General features: G+C 40.1%; 1 protein-coding gene across 1 annotated transcript; it reads left to right on the forward strand.

Moving 5' to 3' along the window:
- calcrla (calcitonin receptor-like a) lies at positions 1-26,442 on the forward strand. The gene is made up of 13 exons (XM_026144501.1): positions 1-390; positions 16,084-16,192; positions 16,721-16,874; positions 17,011-17,121; positions 17,889-18,001; positions 18,451-18,542; positions 18,648-18,774; positions 18,931-19,084; positions 19,172-19,232; positions 19,377-19,443; positions 20,445-20,663; positions 21,283-21,324; positions 25,541-26,442. Exons 2-13 carry the CDS (start codon positions 16,118-16,120, stop codon positions 25,760-25,762), a joined length of 1,437 nt encoding a protein of 478 aa, XP_026000286.1. The 5' UTR covers positions 1-390; positions 16,084-16,117; the 3' UTR covers positions 25,763-26,442.
- The last annotated feature ends 404 nt before the right edge of the window (positions 26,443-26,846 follow it).

Genomic DNA, 26,846 nt, shown 5'->3' on the forward strand with positions numbered 1-26,846 from the left:
CAGGCTTGGAACGAAAAGATCACTCAAAATGCACAAAACAGTTTCCCCGGTGAAGTGCCCGTGAGCAAAAACACTCTTTGATAACACAAACTGTGGATACACGCCTGCATTAGCGTGTAGGAGTGAAAGGGGCACATCATCCTGCACTGTGCCGAGCTCGCCACAGATCGCAGGTCCTCAGCTGTAGCCTACAGTGTGATGTAACAGGAAGTAGTGGGTTGCCTTCCAACGTCAACCTGACAGCCGTCTGAGCTGCGCTCATTGAGCGCCGGAGGTCCACCGTGTCCAGTTCTCTGCGCTGAAGCCGAGGAGGAAAAGACGCTTTGGGGGACTGCTCTGAGAGTTTATTGCGGTTCCTGCCTCTGCGCTCCGGGTGGATTTTACTCTGTGGTAGGACTTGCTACAGTGAAGTGTGAATTGCGGTCTACGCGCTGTGTCTCTTCCATGTTTTGTAGGCAATTTGAGCCGCAGTCACGTCGAATGCAATTAGCGCAGAGTTGACAGGGCATTCTGTTGCTTTATCCAGGGCATTTCAACTGTATGTGCACTGAGGGAGCCGGGGAACATGCACTTATAGAATGGCTGAGCCCACTCTGAACGATGAGCATCCGCTTGAGCCGCATTGTCCCTCTGTCAGGAGCTGAATGCAAGAAATGTCGAGGTGTAGGAAGAAAATAAAGAAACGGCTTTGTTTGTGCGCTTTGGACACCGTTAGACCAACAAAGCGCGTTGTGCGTGATTATTTGTATCAAATTTATATATTAGTTCCGTCTAATGAGACATTCGCACTCACCCCTGTCCCGTTTTCAGGTGGTTTTAGGATCTTTTCACACGCGCAGAAATGATAACACTGTTGGTAAATGAATTCAGAGGTTACATTTTAAGATGCATGCATGGTCAATTTAGATTTTACATGTAATCTATACACCTACTAATGACTGATACCTCATAGGAAGGGATGAGACGCAGTCAGGCGTTTGTTTAGATTTTTTACATTAATTAAACGGAATAAGAAAAAGAATCAGCTCCATTCAGCACCGAGGCTTTGATGTAAGCGACGGCCACTGGTTGCTAAATCATCTGCATGGTTACATAAGGGGCAGATTTGGACATGTTGGAAGTTTGTGGGCTGGACAGTGAAAGGGATCATGATGATGATGAATGATGGTTGTGATGATGGTGGTGTGTAGGAGGAGGATGTGATGACGATGGCCACAATTGGCGGACTATATTCTGCTGAGGAAAGATGCATTCGAGTCATTACAAGGGAGGTGACAGAGCAGAGGTAACTCCCAATCTGAAGCTGACTGGGTTTTTAACAGATGAGTTTCTAGATATGTTTGAACTCCGTGGGTTTTGCAATGTCGAGGTGGAGTATTCTCAGATGACTTCTTGTGTTTATTAAATGTTGTTTAGCCTAATTTAGCACTTTTGTTATGGTGATTGGGAAATATCAGCAGTTGAATTCATTCAAAAGGTTGAGCCAAAAGATTTTATGTGCCGCTTTTATTTGCTGCTCTGCTTTTAAACGTGCAATTTCAACTCATGCCTTAAGTATTTGAACTCTCCACGACCAATGAAAGAGGATGTTTGGAAAACTAAAAGAATTCTGTTAAATATTAAGTAAGTTGCTTTGGTCACTTCAGATCATTTAAAATGTGATAAGTTTAAGATGCAGAAAAATTCGTTTCAAAGCACATGTTTGGCCCAAAGTTAACTTCTTCTTCTTGGAATAAACACATTTTTAGATCTCATTTCAAGATGAACACTGATTAATATTTCATAAAAGGGCTAACATAAACAACAGAAACAGACATTTCTAATTAAAAATGACTAAAAAGTGCTTTAACTTTGGATTATTTTGTACAAAACCAGCAACTTTGAAGGAGCTTCTTTTACTAGTTGCATGTCAGAAATCACTTTAACGAAAGTATATTAACATTATTTAACAGTTTTCAAGAAAAATCAGAGAAATATTAAGCAGAAATATAGCAGCACTAGTTAATTTCTGCTTTGCTGTCTCTGTGATGATCTCACAGATGTTCAGATTTGTCACGCACACCTCAAAAACAAAAACAGCCCATTACTGCAGTGCTCCACCCTGAATGTCACACCTAGTTAAATGTTAAATGTTCAAGTTTACATTATATGAACATGTTTATTCTTAAGTATGGGAAAGGTAAAATAACGTTGAGAAATGCCAGAAAGTAAGCCTAGTAAAACAGTGGATCTGCTTTCCTACCCATGCATGTCGGCCGTCAAGACACTTTGGACAGTGAACGTATCGAAGCTGCCAGTTGGCAGGGCTGTCTGATGAGTCTTTGAGGCCATTTCGCTCTGACATCTTCCAGCGGCTCAGGCCTACACCAAATTCATGAGCCGATTGTGCAATGGGAGTGTCGTGCAGCTCATCACATTTAACCCATGCTGAGTGTTTACTGCCCACGTCTAGAAAGCAACTATTAAATGTGGGTGAGACAAAGATCTTGGCAGCAAAGCTCCCCAAACCTTTGCAGAGGTTCTCCTACAGCCATGGCATTTAGAAAGCTGTGCTAGTGGCAGCTCATTTGCAGTGTAGCCGATTCATATGGAGAACCGTGAAAAATAAATTTCTTCAGGCCTTAGAAGAAGCTCTCGTGTGGCTTTTTTGTAGTGATAATACGTGTGTTGAAACTGGAGCTTTTTGTGAAGAATTTATCCTGTAAACTCCAGGTGACCTTCTCTGGTGAGTGCAAAGGCCATCCGATTCACAGTCACAAGCGTAATGATGTTTCTCGTAAAGCGTCACCCCTCATAAATCACCAGGACACAGCTCCTGATCGATTCCTCTGTTTACTTCCTCATCCTGTTGGGGACACTGCAGACCTCTCAGACCTCTATAAAAACCTTCATGACCACAGGTTTCTTGCAGCACCTTTCACTGTCTGTCAGATGTATTTAAATTGATTTCCTATCATGTTTCAAACTGAGTCTCCACCTCTTTTATATATTATATATTTTCTTCCCTGCTCACTCAAGACTGAAGCTATCGTATTACACAAAAGCACATATGCAGCACTCCCCTCAGCTTCTGGATTCAGTTTCAGGGATATGAAACCTTTTGAGGTAATTTTTCCACTCATACATTATGATGGGTAAATGTATTTCACATCTCCAGTTTAAATTGAGGTGCCTGATGGGACGTGTCGCAGCCTAATGTCGTCGGGAGCAGCTTCAGGACTGCTTTGTTGCTGTGTAGTGATTGGCATTTTGAACTGCAGCGCTCTGCGAAGGATAGAAGGAAAAGGCTGCATGGTTTCTAAGGGTCTTCCATGTTTGTGTGAGCTAAACAAACTGAGTGATACAAGCTTCTTGATTTAGTGTGTGGGAGGGGGCTTCTGGCATACACAATAGAGGAAATGGTCCCTGGGAAGAGCTGCATGTTTGTCTTCCAAAGGTGAACCTGGAGTACTAGCAGATGAGTATAGAGCAATTTTGTTTGTTTTTTTCGCCATATAAACTCATAATAAATTCTTGGGGCTTTGATGGAAGATCATTAATAAATAATCTGGTACATTAAGTGCAGAGATTTCTTGTTTGAGAGAGCTTGTTTCCAACCACTTAACACTGCTTCACATTCCTCTTCCACCCTGCGTTTTCTGCAGCTCTGAGCAAATGTCTGCAGCAGCCATTTCTGTTGGATTTCCAATTAGCTAACTTACTCTAGCGTGAAAATACGACTATTATTACTTTCAAGCCCAGGCTGCCGTAAGCTGTGCCAAAAATCTCTCCATTTTATTGTAGTTAATTGGTTTTCAAGGTTAATAAAAGTCTCAAATTGCTTGTTTCCCCATTGAAAAACACAATATGTTATTGTCTGTAGTCTGTGTAATGGTCAATATCATAACGTTGCTTTGGTTAAACATATAGGGAACTATAGCCACTGGGAAAAAGCTCTGTTTGCTGTAAGGGATTATTTGTGCATTGCAATACCATGAGTGGCCACTAGGAAAGATTAGCAGGAAGGATGACTAGAAGCAACTAAGGGTAATATTTAAAATTCATTACATTACAAGATTACGGATGTTAAAATGGTCTGCAAGACAATTCTCTACAAAAGTCTTGAGCCACCTCTCATTTTTAAATATTTTGTTTCCAAAGAGTCAGACTGTTGTATTTTTTTAAGTGATCTGGAGCAATGGTTGGCTCAAGACCTTTGCAGCCTATGGTCTAAATATACTGACTAGCCAATCTCAAAGCTAGATTTGGAGGTGTAGTACTGACATGACTCTCCTCCTTGTTATGGAGCTAGGATTCAAAATGTATTATAGAGCCTCTTAGCAGCTCACATGCAATTATTAACACCCCAGGACAGGAAAATACCTTATAAAAGCCTTAGCATGTGCACTGACAACCGTAAAACTGCCCCAAATATTGCAAATGTGTCTGAGCTTTCTTTTTTGTGGCAATGAAAGGAAGTGCTGTAACATTTTAACTGTATATTTTTGTCATTAACATTAGAACAAAAAGGTAATCTGAGAACTCTTAACATTTTATTTTGTAAAAAGTTACACCCAATACTACTAGTGACACAGTATCCATGTAACCATCAGACATGCATGAGACTGATGCTCTGCGTAGCGTTGAAGCCAGACAGAGCCACAGACCGTATAATGCACTAGATTTCCTGCTAATGCTGCTTTACTGTCCAGCTTACAGACAGGATCTTGTCTTGCTCTGGATCCTTATCTTGCTGACCTCTCTAGTGACTAAGCAGACATCTACTGGGGAGGTTTGCATGCTAGTTACTCCTCAGCCTTACCAAACAAACACTGTCTGCCTTCAACCTCTTGTAGCATGCAATAATTCTTTTACTTGTTAATTTTTTGTGGTTTGAATAGTTTGTCTTATTTTCTCCGATTAACACTTAATTTTCTCAATCTTTTTACAGGTAAAAGTTTTTTTTTTTTTTTACTGATAACAAGCGGTCCGTTATAAATTTAAAATAACTTTGCACCCTTTGTGACAGCAATAAGGGACAATGTCATGTAAAACTAACTGTAAATGACCGTTATTCAGATATTCTCCACAAAAACAAATATATTTATTGAAGCTCTCATGTGTGGGCTAAGCTGTTAAAATGTTTTCGTTACACAAACACAACGCACGCAGAGAAACTTGAACCGCTTAGTAGTGACGTGAATAGCACTTTCAGAGGTCAAGTCTAGGGCCCACAGCAAGCATACAGAGGATATTCCTTGGCTTCCTTTGGGCTGTTAATTTTGAGCTCCAGTGTTATTTTTGTCGTGGCACTACCCACAGGGAACCACTCATACAGGTCCCTGAGCAGCCTGTGCTCACTGTTGACTGTTGTTAAATGCTAAAAGAGGTTTTCAGCCAGAGATTAAATAATGCATCACAGAACAACCTTACTGCTTTTCTGCATTCAGTGTGTGTGTGTGGTGTGTGTGTGTGTGGGGGGGGGGGGTGTTATGTGCTCCCTCTGGAATTCAAGAATTCATTTTCTTAATGGAGAATAAGAGTGTGATATGAAGCTTTGGAAATGGTTGGATCTATGTAAATGAAATCGAACACAGGGGGGATTAAAGAATGGTGCTTGACTCGCTTGGAGAGAGATCCCAAAGGACATTTTTCTGGGTTTATAATATTTCAACAGTACAAAGAAAAACAGCCAATAAGTGAGTGGAGGCTTCATTGATAAAATCCACAGAAATGAAGAAAGAAAGAAAGAAACTGGGAGAACACATAAACACTGATTCAAAGGCAGTGTTTGGCCTGAAAATCCTCTGCTGGTTGCCATTTTAATGACCAAGAATCCCCTAAACAAACAGTTATGGAAATAAATTTGGTGAAAAGCAGCAGCTTGTTAGGATGTAGAAATGTCACCCAGAAATGCGGGAACAATTCTGCTGAGGAAGTTTAAGCTATTGTATAAATCTGTCAAGCTGTCAGTGCATTTAAAGCACTTTACAAAGAAAGTCGAGTGACCTCTAAAAATGTGGCTCTATGCAGTGGAGAGAACGGGTGAAATTAACCACACATTCCCACCAGCCTGTGCTGTATGCACCAGGTTACACACTGGGCATGCTCAGGAGGTTATCCATGTGGTTGTATAGCTACTTCAAAACATTTACATCGCAACTGCAAGAGCAGCTATATGGATGCAGTGCAAGACGGAGCCTGATTTATTTTTAACCAGAGTATTTTTATCTAGGTATTTGTACTATTTTTTCCTTTGCGCAGACCAGTGGCCTCTGGAACAGGATCCTTTACCTATGCTAAGACCTTTAGTATGCAAAGGTAACTGAAGACAGCCTTGGTGTTTGTTATTTTTTGTTGTTGTCAAGATTAATGAGGACACGCTAATGAAACGAATTCAGTTTCACATTTTGAGTAAAATCCAGTATTATCTCTTCAGCAATTCAACGCTTGTCTGTTGGCATGCTGCATCGTGTTCATCATTTCTTTTTTAAATCTCAGAGTTTTGGAAAGAAATGTGATTGTTTTTGTAGGCAGAACTGGATTAGAAGGATTAGTAGAACTGTAAGAAATATATGTAGATGGTTAGATTAGCTTAGTGAAGACAGGGGACAGGTTAAAACCGCTACAATGTAACATGGCTAAAAGATACTGCTATTTGAGCAAATAAAGAAAACTGTGTTGCCAGAATAGATTGGGCAGTCCTTGGATTTGAGTCTTTAGGTTTCTGGAACTCTGTTGAAGTGATGGGACATCATTTTTTTCAGAAAGAAACATTTCATTTGATGTATTAATACTGCTAATTCTATGGATGGGGCAAACGTCATCCTCAATGAGACCACATATGTCATCTAAAGATGATACACAGTGATGCTCACCTCAAAAGGACAAGCAGATCCAAACCACACTAGCAAAAGGTCCTCCAGAGCAAGACGGTCACCATTTTTTTTCCCCCTTTTCTTTCATCACCTATCAGTAACCTCCCTAGAGCGTAACTCCAAAGATCACTAACGGGTTAGGCCATGTCTCATCTGTGTTTTTAAAAAAAAAAAAAAAAAAAATCTAGTATTTTATGTTGTCCACACAGAAAACATTTAATAGTTCTAAGTAGTAGTTGTAGTACAGTACTCAGCTGTATTCTTAAAGGGTTCAAAGAAGGCTACTGTGTGAAAGTACTGCAGAGTATTGCTGTGCTGTCTACATGAGTTGCGACCCGGCTCAAAACCCACAACATGATGTGGAGACTGATATCAGAGTTTTAAGAAACATTCCTTTTTGTTTCAAATTACTTGATAGGCTTGGCTAAAACACTTACAGCCCAGTGAGCATAAAGCCTCAGCCCTCCATACACCACACTTCATCAGGAGTAGCCAATCAGCAATTAAACCCAGGCAACACCTGAGAGGGTCACACAGGGGTCACAGTGGTGTGCTGTGACATTAACCTGGTTCTTGAATGCTTTGGTTTAATATTTTAGGTCTGTAACTAATGATAAAATGTCCTTGAGGTGGCAGTTGCTGTGAATTGAATTGAATCCTCTGTGTTGACTCCTGCTTTCTCAGTTGTTAAGTCACTTTGTGATTTAAAAGGTTTGAAAATACAATGAATCAATTTTCAGAAAACCTTCACCTGTGTTTGAAATATTCAATTCATACTGAATCACTGGCACATAAGCAGCATTTTACTGATGTAATTGGCCCACTCATAAGGTTTTTTTTAAGTCATTTATACAGTTTGATAGTTTATTAGCATAGTTACAACAATAAATTTGGGGTGACAGGAGCTGATTACAGGGTAGGAACAAAGGGGAAAAGCTCAGCTGCTGCACACAGGCACTGAATACTTGGCATAATTAGAACTATGCCTCAAAACTCTGCTTGCAGGACTCTTTTAAAGCCAACACATACTTGACATTCAGAACAAAAAATGTCACACGTAACCTTTTACTTTTCTTTTCGTTTAAGTGCGTTTTTGTGATGTTTGTGTGTATTCTTTGTGTGACTATTAATATTTCTAACATAACCTTTAGTGGTGATGATAAAGTTTATGTCACATGCCAAGAATGTATTTTCAACTAGTTTCACCTCCCCTAGCAGACAAAGAAACACCAACACTAAACAATACTTCATAAAGATTCACCTATGCTCATCCGAAAAACTGCAAACATCCAAGTCTGACAGAAAAATCCTGTAATCCTCTGAACGTAGCCAAGAGTAAAATGGCAAATGGCCCGTATTATTAAAGCGCTTTACTAGTCCTTAAAGACCCCAAAGCGCTTTACATATCCAGTCATCCACCCATTCACACACTGGTGATGGTAGCTATATTGTAGCCACAGCAACCCTGGGGCGCACTGACAGAGGCAAGGCTGCCGGACACTGGTGCCACCGGGCCCTCTGACCACCACCAGTAGGCAACGGGTGAAGTGTCTTGCCCAAGGACACAATGACAAAGACTGTCCAAGCCGGGGCTCGAACCGGCAACCTTCCGATTACAAGGCGAACTCCCAACTCTTCAGCCACGATCGCCCTACTGCTCTGCAAAACTGCAGAAGTACTAGGTGTATCTATATGTGGCAATAACAGAATGGTTGGGATGCATAACACATGGGCCCAGATGCACTGAGCAGCAAGTTCATGGTTTAATCCCTGACCTCAGACCATTTGCTATATGACATTCCCGTAAATGCTTTCCTACAGTTCCCGGCTCAGCTGTTGCTGTCAAAAACATAACAATGCCATAGTCTCCCCCAAAGTGATAGTGGTATAACAGAAGGACACATACTTTCAAATTCCTTGAACAGTCATAATTCCCCAAGATGTTTAGTTGCACATGCATTTCCCTATGCAGGCTCGGAGTCTTCACACTTCCCTAATTGCTGTACAACATCTGGCATCATCCAACCATAAGCCTGTCCTTCCTTAGTTGTGGAGATGAGTTTTAGAATTCACTCTTTTCAACACCGCCGTCATAAATAGATCCACGTGCTTGCCTTAAGGACACTGGCATGCTTGTGAGGGTGTGAATGAAATGACATGAATGTTTTGGTATCTGAGTTGCTGTCTATTTCTAAACCACAAGAACACAGCCCCCCTCCTGCCCTGTTAATGCAAAGAATATTGCATTGCTTTAGTCGGGGTGGGTGGAAGGAGATTTGCAGCAGTCTTTTCATGCAACAAAGAGGACTCCTCCTTCACATTAGTGTGGGAATGCTGTTGTTTTTCCAGACATCTGGTGATGCCCCTGGCAACTGGGAAGTCTGCTCTCATGTCCCAGGCTTGGTAAGATCAGTTGCTGTAAGGCTGAACTCCTATTCAGGCATGTTCACTCACATGGATAAAAGCTACACGTACAGCTGATCCTGTGGAAAACATCCAACAGCTAAATTTGGCCCTGTTAATCAGAAGGGAAGCTCTCAGAGGAACCGTGTTCTCACATCCTCGTGTTTTTTGGGTTTGTCACTCTTGTTTCCCGTATATTCGTGGTCAGCATCATTTAAAGGCATGCAGATTTTTCCTTTCTTAGCATTTCCTCTTTCACAGACCCTCCTCTGTCTTCTAAAATAATAATCAGCCTGCGATAATGCAGTAAAACGGTGTAAAACCAAGCAGGTAGGAATGCTTCCATTACTCCTTGAACACATTAAGTCTTCCTTGTCAGAACGGCTCTGTTTAAATAATCCATTTTGTGTCGGAGGAAATGAAGATTGTGGCTGCAAAGTGTGCACAAACATGATAAAAGAAGGGTTATAAGTAATTGTCAGTCATAATGAGTAATTCTTATTGTATGTAATTGTATGCTAGTTGTTCGTTTGGAATGATGTACTGCACTTGAAGTACTCATTTTCTCAACAAATGTGTACGCTGGCTTATGAAGGCACAGACCAAGGACATGTGCTGCTGTAATACAGACTATGATAATGAGTGTCTAGAGAGAGAGTGGTTTGCTCTCACCAAAAGAATCATTTTTATTTCTGTACTTGCTACAACCTGTTTTCAGGTCTTAAATAGAGAGTCCTTCATGTTTTTAAACAAAAGCCGTGCACTGAATTTCAAATTCAAAAAACACACGGGAAAAGACCCAGGGAAACCGAGTTAATGATAAAAACGCTAAAAAAAATGATGATAGAAACCCTGCAAACCATACATTTCACACCCGAGCTTGTGGCATGGTACCAAACGACCAGGCCGTTTGGTACTATAGGCTATTGACTACTGAATCTGTGCTTGAAACGTGTGTCCACACACCAAATCTTCCCTGACTCTTTGTGTACTGACATGGTAAATGATGGCATGACTGATATGGAATTAGTTCCAGAAGGCACAACTCTGCTGTTTATCTTGTCTCATCTCTTGTTTACAGAGCAAGCATAGGACACTCAAGACCTCTATACCCCAGTGACCAGATTTGTGCGAAGCTCTCAAAGGCCGATAACAGTGTTTTGCAAACATTGCAGTGTAACAGCACAGCATCATTATCATCATTTATCTTTTCATTTTGCACTTCTTTGCTTATCTTTCAGCAGAGAGTAAAACTGATCTCTTTACATAATATTTTTGTGATGGATTATTCTTTTCTCTGATTCACTTACTATTGTTTAAAATATGGTCAGCTACTAGTGCAAATATTGTTTGAAGAAGAATTGTTTCATAATTGTGTCTTTTTTTTAATCAAATTTGCCGTAGACAGAACAGGAATAAATCTTGGCGGCATCTTTTGCAAGCAGAGGTTTAATCGGCTCCCAGTACCTGCTTCCCGCTCCGTTTAATCCCATATCCATGCTATAGATTGAGACGGTAATGCAGTTACTGGCCTTTACCAGCCTAAAGGTTCTCCGAATGCCACTGAGCCGAACTTGATGGAACTTGGTGTGCAGGGCGCCAAACATCCTGTGAGTACAAAAGGATGTTTACAGTGCAGCATAACATCTCTGCAGGGACAGTGGGAGTTGATAAGTGCAGGCTGGGCTCTGGCACTGGGTGAGAAGACGGCAGATGTTATACATAGGCTGTTTTTTCTGGGTAACTTTCTGCTTGCAGATGTAGTAGGTGATGTCATCTCTTGTGTAAAGTGTACATGACTAACCACTTCAGTGAAACACTCTGAGGTACTACAGATAATAGTGGACCACCTACAGTTTGCACTGGTCTGCTGTTGGATAAAGTTGACCCAAACAGATCAATAATCAAGTGCTGTGCCTCTGTGGAGGCTGCTCTCCTGGTTTTGAGCTGCAATTAGCCGAAACATGTTTATGAAGTTTGCGAAATAGTTGCAAATCAAATGTCCAAAATTTTCCATTTTGTTTGTATCTACACGAATATGGAAAACAAAAAAAGTATTCAGTCTTAGGATGAAGTAAAAGCGAGAAGTTTTCATTTTCTTAAGAACTCTAAAAACAATTCTTTCTTTAAAAAGACTTGTGGGAAGTCTGAGTGCTGTCCTGGACTGTGTCACGATAACGCCAGCCCGCTGCTACAGCTGTTGAGCTCTCATTACCTCCATAATAGCAGCATTAATAGGACATAGAGACATAGTAAAAGTTAAGTACATGAATGTAAACACAGACAAACCACAAGGATTATGTAACAGAGAGTCATCAAGAGGATTATGTGACAGACGTGGCAGATAATCAGAGGGATCCTTTTTTTTTTCTCTGTAGCTAACAGCAGGGACACTACTGGTATTATTATACTAGTAGTATAATAACAGTTTTAGCTGCAAGGCTCTGTAGTTAAGTACACAGTTAAATGGATCGGGTTGTTTAATTAACCAAGAGCTTATTTTGTGTCTGTGTAAAACTGTGTGTGTATAAGCACAGAATTAGGGATGGGAATTAATAAGAAATAGTGGTTCCAATTCCATTATCAATATCACTTCATGGATTCCATTCAATTCCTGGCTTTTTTTTTGGCTCTTCTTTAAGAATCACCACCGTTGCTAAACAGCATATCAAAGACATCACGTTCACTCTAATTAATTGCATGCTGTGTGCATAATGTATTACATATTTTACACAGAACACTGTGTAACACACACAAAGTTGTGTTAGCAGCATAATGCACTTGTTTTTGTCCTAGTCATGAATTTATTAATTTTATTTGGAAATGCAATAATAAAAATTTCCGCTGTCCAAAGTTGCTCCAGAAACCCCCACACAGGATTGAACCAGCTGAAGGTGAAATGATGTCCACAAAGCAGGCTGTGATGGGAGCACAGTGAGAGCTGCACGTAGGCTTACACAGAACAGCTGTTCTGATCACACAGTATGTGGCACTGCTGGTGGATCATGCTCTGTTTTCTGTTTACTGCAGAAGTTCAGTAGCATTGTTGCATATTTCTCACAATTGCTTATTTATTAGTTGTGTTGGAGCACACATAATTAACATTTTCTCTCTCAGAATCATTTCAACAAGTAAGCATAGTTTCTGACATCACTGAGATTTCTATGAAGTCTTGTCATAGCTTGTTTAAGACTACTTTTGATAAAAAGGTATTTGTTATGTGTTATGGCTTGAGAGTGAATATTAAATGTGAAATTTCCACCGTGACATGCGGGAAAGTCACCACATGTACTGTTAGTTAAATGGTACAATATTATCAGTTTAAAACAATAACGTACATGCACGCACACATGCGTGCACACACACACTCACACACACACGCACAGGTTGTCTGAAATGATGCATCCTCTGTATCACTGTATTTATATAAAAAAAAAACTTGCCAAGAAACAGCTGGGGTTCTTGACAGAGTAGGGCTGTGTGTCTGTGTGTGTTTGTGCATTTCTGTGTGTTTGACTGTGTGCGAGCGTGACAGAGCAGCTGATCTTTTCCTGGCTGTTTCTAATTTGCACATCACCATAATGTTTTACAATCCCACTTTCAGTAAGTCCCTCCTCTGTCTCAGCTTAATGCTGTTTTAACTCTGAGCAGACTTGAGGAGCACTGAGCCAGCCAGTCCCTTTGGTGACTGAGCAGTGTGGGGACCTGTGTGGGAATAAAAGCTACTTTCACCTGCTCCTTATTCAGAAGGGTATCGCCACTGCGGGCTTGCCTGCATGTTTGATTTGGCAGTGTTTTTGCACTGGGATGCCCTTTCTGAGCCAACCCCAAAGGGATTTGTGTCTACCTCCAGCATTGAAGTAAGGCTCTTTTGCTTGTTAGGCAAATGTGAAAACCACTATGAGAATAAACAGGGTCAGTTTTCTCTCTGGAATACTGATTGATGGGTGTAGTGTACTGGCCAGTGAAATATCAATATGAAAGCAGGGGGATCCCAGGGGGACTATTCTATTCACACATCATCACAGCTGAGAATTTGTATCTTTTTTATTGTATTGATAAGCCATTGTATCGTATGGATCTTAATGATCTTCTAGAACCATATCACCCCATTACAGCTCTTTGCTCTCGCTCTGCAGGCTTACTTGTTGTTGTTCCTAGAGTATTTAAAAGTAGAATGGGAGGCAGAGCCTTCGGTTTTCAGGCCCTACTTCTGTGGAACCAGTTTCTAGTTTGGATTCAGGAGACCGACACTATCTCTACTTTTAAGATTAGGCTTAAAACTTTCTTTTTGGTAAAGCATATGGTTAAGGCTGGATCAGGTGACCACGAGTCCTCCCTTAGTTACGCTGCAATAGGTGTAGGCTGCTGGGGAATTCCCATGATGCGTTAAGTATTTCTGCTTCAGTCACCTCCCTGAGCCTGGTTCTGCTAGAGGTTTCCTCCTGTTAAAATGGAGTTTTTCCTTCCCACTGTCGCCAAAGCACTTACTCATATGGAGTTGTCTGATTGTTGGGGTTTTCTCTGTATTATTGTAGGGTCTTTACCTTACAATGCAAAGTGCCTTGAAGCCACTGTTGTTGTGATTTCATGCTATGTAAAGAAAACTGAATTGAAACTAGTTTGGCATTCTTCTAAAGACTCAGTAACACAGGCCCAGAGACTGATTAGCAACCACCTGGTACCATAATTACCAGTTACAAGAGAAAAATAAATATTACTTGACCAAAAGTTGTTGCTGGCAGTCGCCGTGGAATCAATTGCTAAAGCCTTATTCACACAGGTCTAAAGACCCGTCAAAGACCCTGGAAACTGCTGCCCACTAGTGACTATTCCACAACTGGTTGGTGAGAGGTTGCTGGAGGTTGGACTGTCACTCGAGTGAAATTGGTTGCAAAGAGTTAAACACTTTCAGTAAACCCCTCTTCTGCCTCCTTTTAAATGTGAGCAGACTTGAGGAGACGCTGCATCAGCATCTTCTGTGACTGAGCTGCAGATAGAGCTGTGAGAATGAAATGGGTCAAATCTCTCTCTAATGTACTGACTGATGTCTGTGCTGCTCCCCCCACTTTTCTTCTTCTTCTTCTTTCTGTGACTGTAAGGTTCAAGTAACTAAGCAGTGAATATTTCAGCTCTTCATCCAGATGCGATGCTCACAGGAAAGGCAGCTGATTATATTGCTGAGTGTATAATTGGTAATTAAAATGTTTCCAAAAGAGAAACGTATAAATGGAATTAGTCTACAACTCATTATAGGTGTGTCCCACAAACGGAATGTGAGTCTGTGGGAAACACTGCTCTGGTTCACATAAAGCGACCCTGCACACCTGTTTCTGATACTTTTGAGAATGTAAAGTGCAGACAAGCAACTTTGGAGGGAGAATGGGGTAGGCGGGGTATGATTATGTCATGTGCTACAATAAAAGTTTAAACATAGGCCTGACTGTTTTGCATGCGATTGATCACAGAAAGTTAAAAACATTCATCTGTAATATATGCAGTGATGGTTGAGATGGTCTTCTAACTACATCACTAGATGCAAATAGCAACATCGTCCCAGTTATCTGGAGCTGAGCTTTACTGCTTGGGATATTGTGGATTTGTTTGCTGGTTAAAGAGAAGAGCACCGGTTGGTCTGCAGCTTCATAACATTTCAGCAAACTTAATCAGACTTCAGATGTTGCAAATAAAAGTGACCTACAGGTGACCTAGTTCCTTTAGGGTATGAAGGATGTTATTAAATTTCACTAACCTATTCCTGCATGCCATATCATTATCCTGGGGATCAGGTTCTCTCTCTGTCTCCCATTCTCAAGCTTGTTACCCACCGAAAGCCTCACTGCCACAAGAACCTATTGATTTGAATTGTTAGCAATGGTAACAACTTATCTCAGGTTATCTTGGTGCCAGTACAGCATTTCTTCCTCATGCTGTGATATATTTGTACATTTGCATCACAGGTTTTAGACGTTTAACTCCAAGTCAAACATAAGCCGCTTAAACTATCTAAAGCTACCCGAGCATTAGTAAACCCACTGTTTTGCAAAGCAAATCTGTAGAACCTGAGGGATATGCTTCTATTTGAATTTTCTCTCATCTGCTATTCCACAGCCTTGTCATGAAATCCCAGTGGCCAGCAGCTTTGCTGCAAACAACCTTATGGGATTCTGCTTTGATGAGGTGCAACTTGCACCCACTAACAGATTTATAAGTGCTGTCAGAATTTATGATGTACTGCAAACCAAAAGAAGTTTGGCTTACAAAACACACGCGGAAGTAGGAACAGGAGATTTTAAGCCTGTACTGTGCTTACAAGACTTTTACCACTTCCTTTGATTGATACGGCTTTGTTGGGTTGATTACAGCTGCTTATTTTTTCAGCTGTGCGTTCCCTTGAATACTATGCCAAAAAGCTACATCACAGGAGCCTGTAATTCCAAGCTGACCTAACATGGAGAGTGAGGGCACGTTATATTGCTGTTTATTGGGAGAACATACTGTACAGTGCTTTGCTGTAGTTAATCCTCGGTATTAAAACAAACTGATTCGGCCAAGTTCTTGTTACAAAGTTTCTTTTGGTCACAGAATAAATTTGTTGTATTTAATGATTCAGTAAATTTTCTAACTCAGCTGATGTCCTGAACTGGAAAAACAGAAACTTAATGAACATTTAGCAAAGGTCAACTCACTCTTATCCACTTAGACTATTCAGTGTCATTCCAGTGTCATCTTATATATAAGAAGGGCCTTTTTTATGAGGACATTTTATTACATTTTAATGATTATCTAATGTTAATGTTTAATTCTTTGCTTTCCATTGCAGGTCTGCAGTTTGTAAATCATCGTCCAGCTCTGAAATGGCTGACAGGAAGTTGGATGGCTTTGGACAGATTTGGATGGTAGCGCTTATACTGCTGTGTAATCCAGCAGCGGTAGGTCAGCCAAAATGCACACAAGACACAGTTTAGTTCTTACTGATCTAAATTTCATAAATACAGCAACCACCTTTAATTCTACCTCAGAGAGTTATGTACTGCTAGGCTGTTTATGTTTGATGTTATCCTTTAAAGGACAAAAAATGCAGCTTCAGGTTGGTGTTTGGACACATCTGTGCACCAATACTAAGGCATAGATGTCATAGTTTCCATGCAGCGCAACTGACTTTAATGAATCACTAAGTATGACTCCCTTTTCCTGCATTTGGTAGTATGTGTTGACTGTTTTAGACTAATGCATCACCAGAGGGTTCGCAAGTACATAACCAAAGATGGCTCAGAGACATCTTTACTCATTTTAAACATAACCAACAGTACTTTTTGTACCCTCTCACTGAGCGAGAATTTATACACTTGTTTCTTTTACTTGGTTTCTGTTGCACTGTACCATAACATATCTCTCATTCTACTTTGTAAAGCTTAAAAAAATGAGTGGATTTCTATTTTTTCTCACCTGTCTTGTAGTTTATGGTGAAGGCAAGTCTGGCGATCAATGAAACCCAGCAGCAGGCTTCAACCAGTGTCTACAATGACATTACGGTCACCAGGAACAAGATAGTCACAGCCCAGTTTGAGTGCTATCAAAAGTTAATGAAAGAAAATACCCACAGCAGACAAGGTAAAGCTGTCTTGATTGAAATTGGTTAAGAGAACCCTACTTTCAAAATTCTATAAATCTATTCCTTAATTCTTAGTTTGGAATGTTCCAAATGTGAAGAGCAAAAAAGCTCTTAAAATGATGTCTGTGTTTTTAGAACCTGTGTGCAATCGCACATGGGATGGCTGGCTTTGCTGGGATGACACCAAAGCAGGAGTTACATCCGAGCAGCACTGCCCGGACTACTTCCAGGATTTTGATCCATCAGGTGAGATCTGCAGCTTCTAGCAGCCAATTTTCTTCATCCACCTGCAGATTTACAGATGACAACTTACTCTGATGATTATTCCTTGTTGTGGCTTTCAGGTCCTCATTCATAACTTTGAAGGCCTTTAGTAAAAAAACAAAAGCCCAAACCAAGATAACACTTATTATATCACCAAGGTTAAAGCTCTCCAGAACCACAAAAGGTATTATGTAACAGATTTCGCAGGCTGAGGGGAGCTCTTCATGATTAATGACTGTTCTTCATGTATAAATTTGCTTCACCTTTTAGCTTGAATCTTTCTAAGTGAAAAAAGCAAAGACTATACCTCACACTATGCTCACACACTGAATGTAAATACCAATTACAGCAAATGGCCATGAAGCAGAAAAGCTCTGTTCTCAGTATTAACACAGGATTTGTAATTTTTAGTGTATTAAATGTGTATTAAATACTGACTTCAGCTCCTTCTGTTAATGAGGCAGGGTTTTTGTGTGTGTGATTATTAACTTATGCGTGTATGGAGTGGTGTAAATACATCACTGTTTATTACAGTAAATTTGATTTAAGCGTCCGGGGACTTCTTAACCACATTCAGTCAACCGCAACCGTCAACAGGATGTGCAGGCTTATAATTAGATTTCATTCTTCTAATTGACGTTTTCATTAGCTCCATCCATAATGGTGTTTTTCTTTTTCACCTGCCTCTACCTTCTACTGGAAAAATCAGAATAATACATTTAAATTATTTACCACTTTTTGTTCTGCAGAGATGGTCACAAAGATTTGCACTGACAGTGGTCAATGGTTTCTGCATCCGGAGAGCAACAGGACATGGACCAACTACACCCGCTGCAATGAGCACACTGTAGAAGGCAGAATGGTAGGTTGAAAATGGCAGTAGGTAGGACTGAGTTTAAATGTTAGATCATCAACAATAGGAAAAGTATGGCTTTGATGGCCATGTGATGTGGTTGTGAGGGGCTCTGCACGCTCTGAACACCACAGCATGTCTGCTTGGTGACCAAATACAGGCTGGAATTTGTTCTGCTTTGGCCCAATTTCCCCCCCCCCCCCCCCCCTTTTTTTTTTTTTTTGGACACAAGGAGAAACTATATTATAATTGCACTGTACTATAATTTCCTGTAACTGGTTCATAAAAAAAACCCATCAGCTTGAAATTATAAATATTAAAAGACAAATGGAACATTTTCAAGAGCCTTTCAGTGCAAATGCTGAGATGTATGTTGATGCTTAGTCAAGTAGCCATTTGGAGAAAGATAATGAGATTACAGCCTGATAACCTAATTTCCATCTGTTGTTTCTTTTCAGACTGCAATGAACCTTTTCTACCTTGCCCTCATAGGACATGGGCTGTCTCTGACTTCCCTCCTCATCTCCCTAGCAATTTTTTTCCATTTCAAGTGAGTCAACTTCTGTTATATGCGCGACTTCCATAGACGGATGCTTCTCAGTCTGTGCATAACATAAAAGCGTTGTGGCATAACTTCAGTTTTCTGTTTTTCCAGGAGTTTGAGCTGTCAAAGGATCACCCTTCATAAGAACCTCTTCTTCTCTTTTGTTCTGAACTCTGTGATCACCATCATTTTGCTGACTGCAGTGGCCAACAACCAGGAGCTCGTGCAGAGGAATCCAGTCAGTTTCTTATTATTTGTATTGATTCACTTGACTGTAGCCTCACAAATGTCTCTATTAGTTTAATGTGCACCATTACACCGGTCATTCTAGTTTAATATTAAACATAAATCAATTGCTATAAATCCACATTTATTATGTCTTTTCCTTCCTCAGACAAGCTGTAAAGTGTCCCAGTTTATTCACCTGTACCTGTTTGGCTGTAATTACTTCTGGATGCTGTGTGAGGGGATATATTTGCACACTCTCATCGTGGTGGCAGTGTTTGCTGAGAAGCAGCATCTGATGTGGTACTATCTCCTAGGATGGGGTAAGAAGAGGATATCAGTCAGCTAATCACTACATTTTTCTAACTGAAGGGTCTTTCTTTACCTAACTTGCTCACTTTGTTTTGCAGGCTTTCCTCTTATCCCAGCCACCATACATGCCGTTGCTCGGAGCTACTACTACAACGACAAGTGAGTTAACGCCAATGCTTGTGCAAGAAGTTCTCCTGTATAATATTTTTTTAAGGAAACCCACAGATTGCTGTGATAGATTTGCTGTTATGTGATGCAACGTTACTGTTGTGTAAACCTTTTTTGTACTGCTCTCCTCTGCAGCTGCTGGATTAGCTCAAAAACATCACTGCTCTACATCATCCACGGCCCCATCTGTGCTGCTCTTTTGGTAAGAATACTACTTCTTTTCTTTCCTAACTCCAATCAGTTTCAACAAGTAATTCACTATATATCTATTTACTAGAATAAACCAGCTGATTTGTTTCATGTTTCTCTTGCCACACTGTTTGTTGCGCAAAGAGTACAATAAGCTGCTTTTGTCCTCCTCTGAGTGGACTCTGTGGGGGGTCCTGTGAGCAGGACAGTCTCAGAACATGCATAAGTGTGTTTGTCTTGTGAAATCAATGCATCTTCCCCTTTGAGAATCCACCCACTGGTCCCCAAGCTTATGTTGTTTTCTAGGAATTCACCTAATCAGCACATTGGAGCATGCTTCAGAGAACGCTGGTCCCTTAGGACAGTCTGTACTAAATGTTCAGCCTCCAACACCCTTTAAAATGTTATGTGTAGGTTTCCTAACTTTACCGTGTATCAGAAGTAGACTCGGTGTCTTATAATACTGCAGTAACGGAACTGAAGACTTTCTCGGCTTATTAGAAAAAGCAAACATTCCTCTTTGATTTTTTTGTTAACACTTGTCTTGTTAGGATTGACGTGTTTAAAGAAATGATGCCTAAAAGAAGATTTGTAGTCTCTTAATAATTCAAATACAGTACTGTGCAAAAGTTTTGATTTCTTTATCATTTGCTTCCAATGAACTAGAAGTACTTGTAATATTTTAGAAGTGGTCTTAAGCAATAGTTCTCCGGGCTGAACGTCTTTCAACATTTTCAGTCCAGTCCTTGTACCAGACTATTTTCAGAGGAATCGGCATGATGTGCATTGTGCCCTTAAAAAAATCTGAGGAAACTCCTCAAGAGGAGGACAAAAAAGTATAACCTACAGCAAGTAAACAGTGTCTAACAAGCATGTCACCAATAAAGATTTTCACCTCTTATAAGAAATTGCCATACTGCTCTTTATGCTCTTATACTTGAGGCATTGCTTGTTTTCACATCCTATCAAAATACTAGACTGTAATGCTGATTTATATATGACTTCCCCCTTTAGGTTAATTTGTTCTTTCTACTCAACATCGTGCGAGTTCTCATCACCAAACTGAAGGTGACCCATCAAGCAGAATCAAGTCTGTACATGAAAGCCGTGAGAGCCACGCTCATCCTGGTCCCTCTGCTTGGAATTCAGTACGTCCTGCTTCCCTACAAGCCAGAGGGACGGGTCTCTTCGGAAATATATGACTACATCATGCACATACTCATGCATTACCAGGTGAGACAGCGGTTATTAATCAGTGTGAAGGTTTGAGGGGATTCTTGTCATTTCTACACATTCATATAAAGCATAGAAAGCCGACTGCCTGTGGCATCTACAGCAGTCTTTAACTGTTCTGTTTGTGTAGTTCTGTTGTCATTCTATCATGCATATTTATTTTATTATGAAAATTGATTGCTTTGTCTCCTTCGGTGCTTGAGACATGTATTTTAATAAAATCATTTGTTAAATGGACATTAACCTCATTGTTTTCTAGCTTTTAACAAGAGTCAAACATTCTCATTAGCCAGAGAAAAGACTTTGTTTGTCTAGCCCAGGCAAGAACAGCAGGAAGTAAGGCACAAATTATTTGAGTTGAAAGAGACTGAAATCCGTTGGATGTTGATGAAGCGTTATCTGATCATCTTGAGCTGTCCCAGTGTGCGCAGTGCAGGGAAAATGTCTTGAGTAACAGCCTGAATCAGCTTTCAAAATGTATTCACTTTGACCTCTTAAGTTTCCCTGCTTCACAGCACTTTAGACCCTAAGATGTTGTCTACAAATGACTTTCCTGAGACCAATTAGTAAGCTGTATGTCATCTCTCTTTTAATGTGTTTTTTTTTTTTTTCATTCCAGGGTCTGCTTGTGGCCACCATCTTCTGCTTTTTCAATGGAGAAGTAAGACAGGGTTATGCCCTTTTATTATTCTTTTTTTTTTTTTTTTAGATATTTCAACACGTGTACACACCCTATCCCACACTTGTGCTGACCTCATGGTTGAGAAGGGTCATGCGTTGACAGGGTCATTGCCCTGGTGCTACTCTTCCAATGTTGGGGAAACTAATATGTAGTCATAACATTTCAGGCTACCAGCTTGATTACACTGAATGAAATTACAGCAAAGATACCCTAGAGAATAATCTAGCATGTTAAATTAAAAACTCTTGGAATGGGCTGTCCAAAGTACACCTTTGTTCAAAGGTCTTACTTTTTTGTCAGACCAAAAAAAAAGAAAATGCTGGTGATGCAAAAGTTTAGGAATGTTACCTTTCATTTTCTACAACCCAAGAAACTTCAGTCCAGGTCAGCGAATTACTAAAGTAGCTGACATCATCTTTGGGCATTTAGTAATAAATGGTAAAAATAAATCAACACCTATGATTCTGGATCCTTGCAAATGCATTGTTTCTACTTGCTTTCCCTGTGGTTATACCTAAAAAATGGAGCTTACAGTAGATTAAAGGAAGGTCAATTACAGCAGAGAAGCAATTTTTCAATAAACATTTTAAAATAAAATCAGCTTGTGCTTACAGCTGTTAGGTAAAGACAAAAGTCGGACTACTTCTCCAGCATTGCTCTCCACAGACTGAAAATTATGCTGCTAGCAAGCAGCCATGAGCTACATGCTGATTACTGTCAATTTTGCAGGCAATTGGTCTGCAGAGAACTTGACTTGAAGTGAATGGTTTACAAGATCCACTAAGTAACTTTCCTTTGATATTTATCTTGTGATTTTACTGTCATAGTGTGTCCTAACCCTGTGCTCATTATACGCTCAAAGAAAAAGTGGCATTGTTATTTCTGTACTCAGAAACACTGACTCAGTAAGGCACAATAGAACGACACTTTAATCAAAACACGTTTTTCTCAAAGAGAGCTTCAGAGAGAATTTACAGTGAAAGATAAACAATGCTATGTGAAGAAATGGATCATGCATGTTCCAGGTTTTGCTTTCAGGAGTGCCTCAACTATTCATGAAATAGATACACCAGTGTGCTGGAACCATCACACAGCTGCTGCAGACTTGTTGCTGCACATCCATGATGTGACATGTCCTGCCACATCCGAGAGGTGCTCTGTTAGACATAGATTTGGTCAATGTGGAGGCCATTTCAGTACAGTGAACTCATGTTTACTTTGCTAGAAGCAGGCATTAGGAGGCGGTACACTGTGGCAATAGAGGGATGGGGATAATCAGCAACAACAGTCTGGCTGTAAAATTAGCACCAAGGGGCCCAAAATGTGACAAGAAAGCATATCTCACTCCATATCTCAGACCACCACCACCAGCCTGAATTGTTTGCATGCTTTCATGTTGTTTACACCAATTTCTGACCTTACCATCCGAATGCTGCAGCAGAAATTGATGCTATTCAATCTTTTTCAATCTTCCATTGTCTGATTTTTGTGAGCCTGTGTGAAACATAGTCAGTTTCCTGTTCTTAGCTACCAAAACTGGTCGTGTGCTGCTGCACTCCATCTGCCTCAAGTTTTGGAGTATTTGCGTTTAGAGATACTGTACTGCATCCCTTAGCTGTAATGAATGGCTATTTGAGTGACTGTTGCCATCAGCTGAAAGCAGTCTGGTCATTGTCCTCTGACATCTGAAGTCAACAAGGCCTTTTCTCCAAGAGAACACCTGCTCAGTCAATATTTTCTCTTTTTGGACCATTCTCTGTAAACTCTAGAGATGGTTGTGTAGGTTGCAGCCCGTCTGGCACCAACAACCATGACCCTTCAGCAGATTGTCAGTCTGAATGCCTACATGCTGTTGCTGCCATATGTTTGACTAATAAGGCATTTTTACAAAATAACAGTTGAATTGATGTCCCTAATAAAGTGTCTCTGTGTCACAAGAATCTAATGAAGAACTAGAAAACAGAAGCACCCCTCCCCTGGTTCTCTGTGTATATATGTGCCCTACTAACCCACAAGCCGTTTGTTCTCCTTTTCGTACCCTCTCTTCCTCCCTCTTTTTCAATTCTTTCACCTCTCATTAGTGCACTGAGATCTGCCTCGCCCAAGTCCCTAAGGCCTTGGCCAAACCCCAACCTCAGTACATGCTTACTGCATCTGCCATTGTCTACTAGAAACGTTGTTCAAATAGTTTCAAGTAGTGAATTACCATCCAAAAAATGAAGACATCAATATTATGCTGTGGTTAGCATAACAGCACACTATTTTAGAGTTAGGTAGACTCTCAAATTGCCCTCGAATTTATTACAGTTGTGCAAAAAATTTCCATGACGCCCTGCCGTTGTTCGTCCAGCAAAAACTAAAGCATCTAAAGCCCTTGTGTTACTTGGTACTTCTAGCTTTAAGCTAGGCTAGCCATGTCTCTGCTGTTTCTTGGTTGCTTACCAACAATGCTCCTGAGACTATCACATCCCAAAGGATGAAGTCATTTTAAGATCACATTTAAAATGTGGGAAATAAACAGATGTGCTTTCTCTCATAGATTAAGGTGATAAGAGGCATATCCCACTGCGAAAAGTGACGTCTTTTAGAAGTCATTTTTGGACGTATAATTTTGGTCCGCTGAAGGGGTTGTTTTGTAACAACAAGCGACGTCTTTTGTCTACATCCATTATACTTGTGTTGATGTCCGTATGACTTCCATGTATGGAATATTTATAGTACAAACAAATAAGTTAATTAAAATAATTAATTAATTAAAATAAATAAAACAGTTAAAGCAAAACTGGAACTTTAAAAATAACAAGCAAAACAAAAAAAAAGAGAGACAATAAATCATGTAATCAAGTAATCCATATATTTATATGTATCATGTTGATAACAACAATTTTGATATTTGTAAATAAAAAAAATAATAAATTTATTAATCATATAAATTTCCTGCACCTATCATAGACATCCACATGACCTCCAAAAATATTACCCAGTCTAAAGTTCAAATGTTGAACATCATATTAACGTCCAGGCTGGGTCATGGTTAGATGCCAAAACTGTGGACCTTGTTTGGACATCCAGAATAGATGTCCAGAATCGGTCATGGACCAATGGACCCAATATAGACATTATCTGAACGTCTATCCAACGTCCATTGTTTAGTGGTGTTATCATGTCTATGAGTCATTTTAAAGGTTTCATATCAGCACAGATAAAAGAAGAAATGCAGTCCTTCGCAGGGGAATATTTTCCTATTTTCTTTCCCGAGTATCAGAAAATGTGAAAATGCTTACCAATTTTTATTTCTACCACTGCTTCAACTTTTCAAGTTTCGGATAATATACAATCATCATCTTCATATTTAAGAAATTCATCAATGAATTTCTTATACCGCTTTATCAATTAATTGTCTTTGAGTAAACTATTTCACTGACTATGTGATAATCAGTTGTTTCATGCTTACACAATTGGAGCTAGAAAGCTTTTAGCCTATATAAACATTAAGACAAAAACTTCACCTTAACTTTGGCTCTGTCTAAAGCACAGCTGTCGAATGCCAGTCCTCGAGGTCCGGTGTCCTGACATCTTTACACGTGTCCGTGCTGCAACACACCTGAATAAAATTTAGTAGTTCCTTACCTCTATAGAACTTGACTATAGGCTGATGTGGCAATTCAGCCATCTGATTTGTGTTACAGCAGCTTAAGAGTGAATGAACACTGTGCAATAAAAGTAGTTTTAGAATTATTATTTTTTTAAACTTACACTTTTATTAAAATATACTTGAGTAGGGTTGGGGGTTGCCACCTTGGCAAACAGTCAAGTCTTGCTAATGACCTACAAATTTTATTCAGGTGTGTTGCAGCAGGGACACTGCTGTAAATGTTTCAGGATACCGGCCCTTGAAGGGTAAAAGAATTCTGTTAACTGTTGTTTACCAATGTTGTGCTAAGATTTTACAAAAGTGTAATTGTCAGAAAGTCACCCTAGACTTTTCACAGATGTGCATGGAGAAGCTGGTGCCAAAAAATAAACCAAAAACCAAAGCAAAAAACCCCAAAAACATCTAAATATTTATTTTTGTATTTTGTTCTGCCATCTTATGCAAAATTACTTTGGGCTTATCACTTGAACTCTCAGGCTTTATATCACCTTTGAAAGCTTTCCTGTCAGCTAATATCTGATATATGATCCCTCTGGTCAGGTCCAAGCTGTTCTGAGGCGGCACTGGAACCAGTATCATATCCAGTTTGGCAGCAGCATAGGAAACCACTCGGATGCCCTGCGCTCAGCTTCCTACACAGCTTCCTCCATCACTGAGGTACAGGGCTGCTACAGCATCGACGGTCACTCGGAACACATGAACGGCAAAGGCTGCCACGACTCAGATGCCTCCATACTCAAGTCAGACAGCCCCTTCGCCTGACACAAACAGTGCTCTCAGACTCTGTCCATCCCACCATCACCCTTAAAATCTGCCACATGCTTGGAGCTCGCCATCCAGGAAAACTGGCCACTTCCCATAGATACATAGAGGAAAACGAGTGAGGGGGAAAAAGGATTGTCCATCCGGGCTGTCATGCATCTGAAGGAAATTATGACTTCTTATCCACACCAACACAGGTCCTTTAACTGTACTGTACGGTGAGCTTGATACAGCTACTCCTGCGCTGTGCTTTGTCTACAATTTGCATCTGAACTGCTTTACTTGGACTACGATGCTTTCAGATCTTTCAGCCTGACTAAATCATTTTTAAATCAATAATTACTGACTGCTTGATTATCCTCCCGGGTTCATGTTGTGCACAAAAGGCCTTTGGTTACACTGTAAATTCTTTTGACACAGTTAGTGCCAAACCAAGAAATCTTGCCTGCCTCATTTATTTTTTTCATTATCAATAATGAATCAGATAGGACGTCTAACATGTGCATATTGAAGTATTAAACATATCTGTATCTTTCACATGTTAAACTTAATTTATCAACATATTCTTGTTTATTAAATGAAAATGGATTAAATATCATACAGTATTTATGAAAGGTTTATATGTTACATGTTTGTTTTTTTTTATTTTCAAAATTAAATACTGATATAACTTGCCAGCAGCACAGAGAACTTTTCTTTGTTTCAGTGTTTGTTCCTGTGTGTGCAGTTCATGCAGGCGATTTTGGTTCGCACCACTAGCTCACGCTCTTCATTTCTAGTCAAGATGTTTGCACCTGCTCAAGTGATCCTTACTAACGTGTGCATCAGTTAGGCCACATGGTTGCAATGTTTACAGAATATTATCAAAGAGAAGCCACATTTGAATGTTGACAGCCAATGGTGTGTTTCATTTGAACTTGGAATTTTCCCAACCAAAAGTTTGTTTTTTGTTTTTTAACTGGAACACCCCCCTCAAATCTGACTTCCAATTCGGAAGGTTGGAGAATTCCCACCAACAACGATTTTACAATCCAGTATAGCAGTGCATGTAATCTGTAAAGCTTATATTGCTGAATAAGCCATA

Source organism: Astatotilapia calliptera, chromosome 16 (assembly GCF_900246225.1).
Source record: "Astatotilapia calliptera chromosome 16, fAstCal1.2, whole genome shotgun sequence".
NCBI classification, from domain to species: Eukaryota; Metazoa; Chordata; class Actinopteri; order Cichliformes; family Cichlidae; genus Astatotilapia; species Astatotilapia calliptera.

What these genes read in the sequence shown, in the direction of transcription:
- calcrla (XM_026144501.1), top strand. Translation starts at nt 16,118, where the DNA reads ATGGCTGACAGGAAGTTGGATGGCTTTGGACAGATTTGGATGGTAGCG. An exon ending in ACACTGTAGAAGGCAGAATG is followed by an intron (nt 18,002 to 18,450) that starts GTAGGTTGAAAA and finishes GTTTCTTTTCAG; the next exon opens with ACTGCAATGAACCTTTTCTA. An exon ending in GCAATTTTTTTCCATTTCAA is followed by an intron (nt 18,543 to 18,647) that starts GTGAGTCAACTT and finishes CTGTTTTTCCAG; the next exon opens with GAGTTTGAGCTGTCAAAGGA.